The sequence below is a fragment of the Cyprinus carpio genome, chromosome B10 (genome assembly GCF_018340385.1).
Source record: "Cyprinus carpio isolate SPL01 chromosome B10, ASM1834038v1, whole genome shotgun sequence".
Taxonomy (NCBI): domain Eukaryota; kingdom Metazoa; phylum Chordata; class Actinopteri; order Cypriniformes; family Cyprinidae; genus Cyprinus; species Cyprinus carpio.
In genome coordinates, this window is record NC_056606.1 from 23,347,576 (window position 1) to 23,360,075 (window position 12,500).

At 31.9% G+C, this 12,500-nt stretch overlaps 1 protein-coding gene across 1 annotated transcript in view; it reads left to right on the forward strand.

Moving 5' to 3' along the window:
• Positions 1-12,500, forward strand: part of LOC109091276 (WD repeat-containing protein 70) — a 72,004-nt gene that overhangs the window by 45,266 nt on the left and 14,238 nt on the right. Inside the window, 4 exon segments of the mRNA XM_042732053.1 lie at positions 149-415; positions 2,894-2,995; positions 3,980-4,118; positions 11,927-12,027. Of these exon segments, the coding sequence (XP_042587987.1) occupies positions 149-415; positions 2,894-2,995; positions 3,980-4,118; positions 11,927-12,027 (609 nt within the window).

Sequence of the window (12,500 nt, forward strand, 5' to 3'; positions counted from 1 at the left end):
TTATTTTATTGGTAAAATTCTGTTCTGTTCTGTTCAATTCTCAGCTTTCAGCTATTCTGCTAATAAAAGTGTCAAACAGTTCCAAACTCACAAAAACAAATGTGTTTGGTATAAATTGGTGTTGGAGCTCTTCATTGAGGCTGCTTAGATCCTCAGAGCCCAATATTCAGCTCCGTCACTTCTCCTCATACTCCGCTGGTCCCGTAGTGAACAACAGTAGGTCCTCTCTTCAGGAGAAGGGTTTTTGGCTTACAGTCCTTGTGTTGGTGTTGAATGTGAGAAACGGTGAATGTTTCCAGACCGGAGTGTGGTTTTGCAGATGGAAAGCTCTTGTGCAAGCTCTGGCCTCTGCTCTTCCAGACGTGTTGAGAGCTGCTCCTGCGTCTCTTATGTGTGCTTTGGTTGTGTTTTTCAGGTGCACACTAAGTTCCACTGCCGCCAGGCTCATACGAACAGACCAAAATTACCACACAACAAACCAACCCATCAGAATAGCACAGACGACCACAGACCCTACCGCTGCTTCTTTAGTACTTTATAAATGACAAAATAAAAACATAAAAAATATATACAGTACAGACCAAAAGTTTATACGTAACAGACCACAATAGTTGTGGAAACATTACTATTTTTTTAATGTTTTTGCACAAGAAAGTTCTTCTGCTCATCAAGCCTTGCACAATAATTTTGATGGCAAAATACAGAAAAAACAGTACTATTTGTGAATCTCTATTACAACTTAAAATAAATTTGTTTTTAACATTTATTAACTTTTAAATTATCACATTTATTTCTGTGATGCAAATGCTGAATTTTTTAGGATCATTATACACTGGATCCTTTAGAAATCATTCTAAATATATTATTCATTATCAAAGTTTGAAACAGTTTCTGCTGCTTAATATTTTTTCAGAACATGTGGATACTTTTTTAGGAATACCTTTTGATGAATAAAAGTAAAAAAAAAAAACAAAAAAAAGAGCTATGTTTTTAACAATTATAATATTTCTTGTAATAACAATATACACCTACTGGTCAGTAATTTGGGGTCAGTAATTTTTGTTTTCTTTCTTGTTTTGTTTTTTTAATAAAGCACTACTTTTATTCAGCAAAGGATGTGGTTAACATTGCTACACCAAAGTGATTGTAAAGAAAATATTATGTATAGTTAATTAATATATTATTAGAATTTTTTTTTTATTTTGAATATAAATGCAGTTCTTTTTTACCCTTTTATTCATCACATATCCTTAGACAGCAGAACTGTTTTCCAACACTCATACTAATCAGAATATTAGAATGATTTCGTAAATGATCTGGTGATAGACTGGGATGTTACATGTTGACACTGAAAGGCTGAGAGTAATGATGCTGAAAATTCAGCTTTGCATCACAGGAATAAATTATTTTTTTAAAGTAGATAGCTATATTCACTAGAAAAACTATTATTGTTAATTTGTAATAATATTTCACAATAGTACATTACGCTTTCTGTTTTTTTGATCTGTAAATGCAGGCTTGACAATCAAGAAGAACATTCTTTAAACAACATCAAAATAGTAATGTTTTGCTAACTTTTGGTCTTTACGGTCTTTAGATATATATATAGATATATTATATATCTATATACTATTGGTCTTAGATATAGAGGGAATAGTTGACAAACTTAAGTCATAAAAAATGCTTATTTTTGGTAAAAGACAAAGTTTGAAGAAAGAAATGCATATATTTATAGTATATTAAGGGTCACTAACTTTTACGTTTTTTTTTTGTGTTTTTTAATTTTTGCTGAACTTTAACATTAATTTTAATTTTTGCTGAACTGTAACATTAATTTGTGCTACGGTGTGACAGCAAAAATTAAGAAAGAAAAAAAGTCTCTTAATAATAATATAAATGGCATGACATTAATTGTTAGACACTTGTTTTCATATAGTCTTATTTATTTAATATGAAATTATAATTAACATAATTTTTTCCCCGCTCTCTCTCACCTGAACTTTTGTTTGAGTTTAAAGTTCTTTCAAACACAACCTTTGCTGTCAGCTCCTGTCAACAAACTGCGGAAAATTATACTAATTATCGCCATTTTAGGCAGCTGAGTGATGAATTAATCTTCATCCCTACTGTTTCTTTTTTAAGCATATTTTGAGATAAATTACAAATCTGTGTTCGTTTTATGGTTTACAATCGCGGCCACACTAACGGACAGAAAGATCAGTTTATTAAATTATGTTCATATTTCATTATTGAATCAATGTCAAGGTGAAAGAAAGTTTCATTTTGATACAAACGATATCAACATGTCTTTAAACATAACAAAAAAGAATTTTCTTTCTCTTCGTCCATCAGTAAGTCGCTGAAACTCTTCTAGATAAATATGATTGATATTCAAAACTATAATCAAATAAAAAAAGTAACAATGTTTGTTTTACATTTTCTACATGGTTTTTAACTTTCCAGCAACACTGCCTATACAGTGAAATATACTCTTAATTAGATATAAAATGATTGCTAATATTGGCTCGTTGGGGGACATCATTAGATATAAAATGATTCATATGATTTTATTCATACCGCCCACCGCTGTTCTGCTTTGACCTTGACAGCTGAGTTTGTGGGTTTTAAATGCTAAAATATATTGGATCCGCTGAATATGCTGGAACTCCCTCCGCCGAAAGCACCAAAGCGGGAGCGCTCTTGTGGCAGATACAATAAGAGTTCTAGTGTTTTGGTGTGAAAGTGATCTGAGTGGTTCGGATCGTCGTGCATCAAGATCTCCTGACCTGCCTCTTCCCTTACTCACGCCAGACCACAATGGCTGACGCTGCTTTCAGCTTCTGATTCGCCTCGCGCCTTCCTATCTGTCTGTTTGCCCTGTGTTGTGTTTCAGGAGACTACCACCTCTGAGACGTGGGATCATACGCAACTTTCAGGAATTTCCCCATAAAACATTAAAACAAAAAACTATCAAAACTTTAACCTTCTTCCCCATGTAAGGGGAAACTTTCACACTCTTAACACTTCTCCATATCTAAAATAATTTCTAAATAAAAGTTCATATAATAAAAACTGAATCCAATCCAATCTCTAGGCCTTCAGTCAAATTCTAAATCTTATTATGGGAACTGAGTACTTTTGGGAAGCATGTCCTGCAGTGACATGCTATATTTTGTTTAATAATTAATATGTATTCTGAATATTAATTATAAAATAAATAATTTATTCATAATTATTAGCAAATACATAACCATGATAATGATATAAATATAATAAATAGATTATAACATTTTATTTATTTTGTTTTTTTAAACATAAAAAATAGTATATATAATATATATATAAGATATATATATTAACCATATAGATATATATATTAACCAGATCTATTTATACATTTATACATTTATATTATTTTTACAATCCCAAAATTTTTTTTCTTTCTTTTTTTTTTACTTTTTTTATTTATTTATTTATTTATTTGGGGTGGGGTTACTTTTTCAACCTAACTTTTTTTTTCTTTTTTTTTTTTCTTTTAATTATATTACAAATGATATAATCACTTTATCAATTTTTATATTTTATATTATTTAAACAATTCAAAATTTCAAAGTTTCATTTTATCATTCTATCTAACAATCAAAAAATAACTAAATATATAACTATATATCAAATAATTATTATTTAAATTAACCAAAATATTATGATTTTTAATAGTTTTAGTTAACTCAAAAAACACATAACGATTATATATTTCAGTTTTATTTAAATTAACCAAAATATTATGATTTTTAATAGTTTTAGTTAACTGTAACAACACTGCTGGGAACCTGTGAGCATTATGTAGATAACGTGAACTCTTTATTGTTTGTTTAGCATTATGCGTGAAAGCACAGCAGATTGTGAAGTGTGTTGTAAGTCTTCATGAACGTGAAGTGTTTCTCTCCTGTAACTGTGCTGATGGGTGTTTTCTGAACAGGACAGACTGCTGCTTCAGTCCGGATGATAAACTGCTGTTGACGGGGACCTCGGTGAAGAAGGACGAAGGGAACGGGAAGCTGCTGTTCTTTGAGCGGGAATCTCTGCGGAAGGTGTATGAGATTGAAGTGGCCGATGCGGTAGGTTTGACACACTTCTGTGTTGCTCTCATAGCAGCGCTGTGTCGAGACTAATAATGTTTCCTCATAGATCATCAAATACAAATGCTTTGCACTGGCAGTTGCAGTATGGTGACAGCTGGCAAAGTTTTCACTCACCGTGGCAATTAGTGGATCTTCAGTGTTTTGCCAGTCGTGTGTGATTCGGTTATGAATGCTCATCAGTCCAATACGACTGACTGAACGATTATCCTCCATGTGTGCGTCCACCGCTTATTTAATTTAGTATATATTTCATATATACATTAATCTGATATTTAGCTATTTAATAAATTAGGTATATAATAAATCAGCATGCATTGTCCATGAAAAGAGAAGTTTGCTCATATTCCTAATGTCTCATTTAGAGTTTCACAGAAGAAAAAGTATTCTGCCATAATTGCAAATTAAATTTCATTATATTTTCGTTATTTCACTTACTTTAATTCTTGCAAATTATTATAATTATTTTAATTATTTATTTTGTACATTTATTTCATAAATATTTTATATATAAGCATATATATATATATATATAGAAATTTCATTCTTTTAATTTGTTATTTTCTATACATTTATTTAACATACCTTTGTATCTCATCTATTATATAGATATATACTCATATAATTACTTAATTATTGCAAATTAATTACAAAACAATGATATTACAATGCTTTTATACATTAATTAAACATAAAAATAATTAATAAAATTATAATAACAACACACGTGTTTGATTTATGACCCATTATTTTAATGTATAAATTGTTGCATTATCTTATTATTCATTAACTACTGACTACGTATAGATCAGTAGTTCATTAGTCTCCATAATCTAATGTAAATGGGTACTTTTTAACTATTTTATATATATTTTTTATATAATTTATTATTATTATGAATATTTCATTATTGTCAATGAAAATAATTTATATATGTGTGTATAATATAAATATGTATATATATATATATAAAATATATATTTATATAATATAAATCAATTCAATAATTAAAAATAACAAAATTACAAATAAAATTAAAAATAATTAATATTCAAAAATAATAAATATACATATATATATTTATATATATATAAATACTAATATATACTGTGTGTGTGTAATTTACTATTACATTAATCTAAAAATATTTAGCTCTGTTTTAATTATAGTATTATTATTATATCATTTCAAATGAATATAGTATAATTAATCTTCTATTTTTTTTTGGTTTTTGTTTGTTTTATGATTGTCAGATGGTGTCCGGTACTAGAACTGAGAGAAGCGAACATTCCAACAAAAATCAATAACAGAAACAAGCCATCCAACCAATTAATATGATTTTCTCTCGTAATGGAAACTCTGTCCAGAAAGACTGCGGTCTTACATTACTTGGTAAATGCTGTACTGTTAGATTACTTGTGCAACTGCAGACAGGAAGTGAAACTTTCCTCCTGTTCATTCGTCCCTATGGAAGTGAAGGGAACGCTGTCTTCCTCCATCCATTTGCTGGAATGACAAGCGTCCCGGCGCTCCTGAGAGCTGGATTCGTCTGAAGCGAGTGAAGTGTCTCTTTCTGAGGCACATGTGAGTGACGGCTCAAAGCTCCCCTGGCCGTCCTGTTGATCTCAAGTTGCTGTTGAGACTCGGGTTTCTCATGCTCATAACATCCAAAACAGTAAAACTCTCCCAATCCCATTGGCTATCTTCTCGATCCATCCCAGGTATGCATAAATGGAGCAGCAGCAGTAGCATTAATCACAAACACATAACAAAAAACAAAACAAAAAAAACAAACATTACCCAAAAGTAGCATTAATCAGAAGTACATAATATTCTTTGTGTGATGAATCACAAACATTGTCCAAAAAACAAAACAAAAAAAACTCATTTGACTTTTAAAGAAAATAATGCTCTTCTCGGATTCGGTGCATCTTGCCTTGATATGTAGTGGTAGTAGTTAGTTATCGCTCTCTTCTTACCTAGTTTGTCTTGGAAGTTAATGATCCAGAATAATACAGCATCCATTGCGTCTTGAAAACAACATTTAGAGCTTTACAGAAGAATTGCATCTGGTATAATTGCAAATTAATTTTCATTATATTTTCATTAATTTGTTTATTTTCATTAACACAAAATAACATTCATTATATTTTCATTAATTTGTTTATTTTCATTATTGCAAATTAACAAAATAATTTAAATATTAATTTATTTCATCATATTTTATATATAAATTAATCTGACATTTAATTATTGGGGTATATATATATCTCTATATATATATATATATATATAGATATATATATAGTCTAATATATATATTATATTATATATATTATATATAACTATATATAGATATATATTATACCGAATAGATAGATAATCAGCATAGATACGATAGATATTCGGTTTTGTTGTTTTCACAAAGATCTGTTGGTACAACCTAAATGCTTATTTATTATTATTTATCATCTAAATAATAATATTATTTTTCTTTAATATTATGAAGCTTTAACTAAGACAATAGGCAATATGTGCAAGCTTCTCTTTTCCATATAATGGCGATAAATGCTTATTTATTCTGCTTCTTCTTTTCCCCTACTAAGGGCTTCGGATAAAAATGCTTTTAATCCCTATTAGGCTTTCTCGCCAAACTCCAAAATACACTACCCATCATTATACTATGCCTCCGCGCCTCGGGTAGAAATTATCTCGACATTAGCTACTAGCACGGTGGACCGGCCTCTTTCTTGTTTCGACTGAAAATACCCTTTGTGTAGTTCCGCACTCCCAAAGAGCTGTCCCAAATATGATTCTATTCGTAATAGCTGACTCCTGTGAGGGAGCTAATCTTACAGTGTTCTATCCCGCGCAAGACGGACTGAAGATTTAAGTGCTGGAAAGAGTAAATACTCCAGGGGTGGTGTCCTGTGACAGGAAGAGCTACCAATCATTCAAGTGTAAACACAGGCCATAACCCCGCAGCGAGGTCGCGCTCTGTGGACACTTCTCCAGGCTGGAAAGAGTAAATACTCCAGGGGTGGTTCTCAGCTTTGCTGACTTTTTCACAAGGTGCAAAAACCAGGTGAGACATCTGCGTCCTCCAGGATGCCTGCTGCTCCCTGTGCATTGGACATTTGGAATGTGGCTTGATGTCTGAAAACTAAAACAGATCCAGTGCTGCTTCAATTGAAGTGCTATGGTGTTTATTTAACTGTCTTTGTGTGGGTGTCTCAGAGTGGTTTGCCTCCTTTCTAAAGGATAGGACATGTGTTGCTCATATAGGAAGTTTTTTAGGCCCCTGTAGTATGTGGTGTTCCCCAGGGTTTGATTCTGGGACCACTGTTGTTTTCCCCATGTATGCTTCCTTTGAGGTTCATCTTTCGGGGGAACAGTATCTTTTACCACTGTTGTGCTGACCATTTTAGTTTCAATTTCCAGTGACATTTTGAATGTTACTGTATGTCCGAAAAACTAAAATCGATCCTGGAATGCTCAGACTGAAGTGTTATAATGTTTATTTAAGTGTTTTTGTTGGTATCTCAGGGTGGTTTGCCTCCTGTCTAAAGGACAGGACATTTGCTGTGAATAAAGTATGTGTGTTCCCCATGGTTCGACCTTTTAAGTATGTGATGTTCCCCCATGATGTCGATCTTCTACTTACTACTGTTATTCCTTTTGATTATATCTTTCCTATAAATAAAAACTTCCAGAAGTACAATATCTCTTACTACTGTTACCCTGACCATTTTCAGTTTATTTTCCAGTGACATTCGGAATGTTGCCTTGATGTCTGAAAACTAAAACAGATCCAGTGCTGCTGGGATTGAAGTGATATACAGATTACTTTAGACTCCCATCAAAAGTATAGTAAATTTCCTTTCAACATATAAAAATTATACTACATTCATGTCATCCTAATAAATAAAAAATATTCTCCACTTAACACTCTTATACTAACATGGTGTTCCCCAGGGGTCTATTCCGGGACCACTGTTGCTTTCCCTATACATGCTTTCTTTGAGTTACATCTTTAGGAAGTACAGTATCTCTTACCACTGTTATGCTGACAGTTTAGTTTCCAAAAACTAAATTACTCCTTGAATGCTACTCTCAGGGTTGAAGCATATATCAAATTTCTTTAAGAAGGCTCAGCCTTTGAAGTTTTCGTCTGATTGTTGTTATTGACGTATTCATGTGTTAATATAAAACCTTAAAAAACAAAACCTATAACCAAAAAACAAACTTTGTGCTAATAGCTTGTTAGCACAAGTGTTTTTTTTTAGTCTAAACCTTATTTCATTTTCATTCTTTTCACTGTTTGTGAATCAGAGTTGGAAATCCCCCTTTTACATCAATCTGCAAAGCAAATCAAACTGTTACTTGAAGTGACCTTGTCAGTCTGGTTTGCCAGTGTATTAAACTACTTATGCGCTATACTCTGATTATTATATCTAATTTATTTTTCTTCATTTAAATTAATTATGATTTGTCGTTATTATTTTTCATGTATTATTTATTGCAAATTAATGCTATAAATATTTTATATGAATTATTTTATGTATATTGCATGGAATATATATCCGGATTACTGTTGCATTCAGCCTATAGTATGCGGGTGTTTTTATAGATATCTTATCATTTATAACTGTTGCTTGAATGTACATTTTCCCTATGTGCATACTCTACTTTAGGACAGTACAGTAATATTCTTACCACTATTATCGATCTCTGAGTGGTGTTATGAAGTAAGTCATGCTATGGACTTGCATAGAAAGACTAAACCTATAAATTTAAGTGCCTTTGAAGTTTTCTCTGAGTGGTGTTATGAAGTAAGTCATGCTATGGACTTGCATAGAAAGACTAAACCTAGAACTAAAATATAAACTTTGTGCTAATAGCTTGTTAGCACAAGTGTTTTTTTTTAGTCTAAACCTTATTTCATTGCATATCTTTTCACTGGTTTGAATCAGAGTTGGAAAACCCCTTTTACATCAACAAAACAAATCAAACTGTGACTTGAAAGTGACCTTGTGTCTGGTTGCAATGTAGTTAAATTATTATTATTTTTATTACTGTTATTATTATATCTAATTTATTTTTCTTCATTTAAATTAATATTGATTTGTTATTATTTTTATTATTATTTATTGCAAATTAATATATAAATATTTTATATGAATTATTTTATGTATATTGCATGGAATATATATTATGATTATATATTGCATTTAAATTAAAAGTAAATTATTTTATAGATATAGTATATAATTATAATATAATTTTATGTATATTTTATATGTGCATACTGTACACATATCCAAGTATGTAAATATAATTCCAATATTAAGTAAAAATAGTCTTTCATATTATAATTATTATTATTACTACTTTTTTATTTATTTGTGTGTTTATATTTATTTGTTTATTGTGTGACGTGAAAGCATCCTTGTGTCTTCTGGGTGAATGTGCACCATATAAACAGCTTATTTTGTTTAGAAAAGATGGAAGATTGAATATAATGCTGAAATAACACTTCAGTCTTTGCCATAACCGCATAAGTAAACGTGCTCAAGAAAGATCGGATTCACTCACATCGCCATTATTATGATTCCTCCTAGTGCTTGTAGAAACATTTGAGCTGCACATAAATACTGTGCATTGTGAGTGTTTGTTTCTCTGGCACATGATGAACAGCCGTAGATGCATACAGTACATATATCGCTATTTTTGACATAAGCTTGCCCTGATGTTTGCTTTCCTTACCCAGGGTCTCTGTGTGGCACGATTAAGAGTAATGGAGAGGTCAGATATACAGATGTGCACGATCTAAACCCCATGTACAGTATCTGCAAGGTAATGGAGCGACTAAAGGAGATTACGTTTGTATTCGGCCAAAAAAGGCTCAGCTGGAAGCACATTTCAGATCCGCAGCCAAATCTTCCAGATCTTCTCTAAATAATCAATTACTCGGCCACATGCCCATAGAGACGGATTAACCCCGTACATCCCGTTAAGTCAATAAGGGCCAGAGAAACCCCTGCTACGGTCCTGGGGGAGGGAGAGGGTCTAAAGCCGGATTCTAGGTCAGGGAGGCTTAACGCAGTCCGGCTTGAGGATTCAGAAACGAGCCCGGCGCTGAACAGCTGGAGGCTAAGCAGATTTCACCCCCATGTCTCCGCAGGTCTTTCCTGATCTCAACACTGCATACACCGCAAGATCTGTTTGGAAAGAGTTTCTTGGACATAGCTTGATTTATTATGCTTCTCTTGTGCTGTTAACTCATCTCAAGAGATCATTCTTAAAGTGCATTTGGACTCCAAAAAACCTGCTGCTTATTCTTTTGGATTTCCTGTACAGCGTCATTATTTACATACGCTCATTTTCATCCTGACCTAATTGTTTTGTTTTGTTTTGTTTTGTTTTGTTTTGTTTTGTTTTGTTTTGTTTTGTTTTTGTTTTGTTTTGTTTTTGTTTTGTTTTGTGTTTTGTTTTGTGTGCAGCATGTTTGCATGACTGATGTATTTTTTATTATTTAATTTAATTCATTTTTATTTTATTTTTGTAGTATTTTCATGCATTTCAATGCAGCATGTTTGCATGACGATGTTTATTTTTATTTTATTTATTTTTGTGGCATTTTCATGAATTTTAATGCAGCATGTTTGTATGACGATGATGTTTATTTTATTATTTTATTTTATTTATTTTTGTGGTATTCTCATTCATTTCAATGCAGCATGTCTGCATGACAGTGGTGACATATTCCCCCCTCATTTTGAGCCAATCCTTTATTTTATTTTATTTTTTTCAGTTCTTTGTTTGTTTTTCAAACATTTTTTTTATTTGTTTTATTTTGTGGTATTCCCACACACTTTTATTTTCAGTGCTTTATTTGCACGACAATGATGACGTCTTCTACTTTTCCTTTCATTTTGATCCAAACCTATATTTATTTTTTATTTTATTTATTTATATGTATTTTATTTTGTGGTATTTTCTAACGTTTCAGCACAGCATGTTTGCATAACACTGATCATGTCTTTTCCTTTACACCTTCATTATTCACTTACCCTCGTTTGGTCCAAACTTTTTTTATATATATACATCATTAAATCATTTTTATTATGATAAATATCATGTTTCATTACTATTTCATAATTGCAAACAAATATATTTTCACTTTTATTCTACTTTTTTATTTTTTTATATTTATTATGTTTTTAGATTATATCTTACATAGAACTTTTTGTATAATAATAATAATATTGTCATTATGGCAAATATACAATAATAATAATAATAAAAAGTATATAATAATAATTATTACTATTATTACCACTACTACTGTTTTAAATGATATTTGTATTAATCTGCTGTATTTATTTGCTTATTGGGTTTGTAAGCATGTAACAGGCCTTTTTGGTGTTTTTCTGACTTTAATGGTGCTCTTTTGTTTTTTCTGGACGTGCTCACTATAAAACCGTCATCATATAGACATGCACTGCATGCATGTGATTGCAGTTATTCAGGAGTCTGTTCCTCCGTCTCTCACACATACACACACACATACACACACACACACACACACACACACACACACACACACACACACACAGATCCTTACACACAGCCCTGGCAGCGGCCCATGTGAGTCTTTGAGATCCAGATCCAAATATAGTCAACTGGAGATGAGCGGGACGGAGAGAGACAGTGCAGTCTTTTCCTCTGCCATTGCTTTATGCTGACTTCTTGCTTAAATAACGAGTTCCCATCTGTTATTTCAGAGCGTGGTCCGCTGTCTTTGGCATCCCAAGCTGAATCAGATCATGGTCGGGACGGGGAACGGCCTGGCGAAGGTCTACTACGACCCGGTCAAGAGTCAGAGGTGCAGTTTCTCTGCTGTCCGTCTCAGTCCCGCTTCACACTCTTCCCCGTTTTTCCGTCTGTGTTTGTTCTTTGTTTTCCGAGGAAACTGTGTCGACTGAGAGCAGAATCAATTTTCAGCCGGGTTTGGACTGATTGAACCGAGTGACTGAAGCGAGGAAACTGTGTCGACTGAGAGCAGAATCAATTGTCTGCACGTTTACAACAAAGTCACGTCCTGTTGACAAGCACAAGAAAAGCTTTCACTCTGTATATACTGTATATAAAATCACATTAATTAATAATATTAAATTAAAATATTAAACATTTTCCAGTAGTTATTTTTTTTTACTCACAAATAACTATTTCTACTTGGTAAAGTGTTTTAGAGCTTGATATAACTATAATATATTTATAGTAATAATAACACATAAGAAAACAAAAAATTTATAGAAATTTCCATAACTTTTAAAGATGTTTATTAATTTCCGGGAC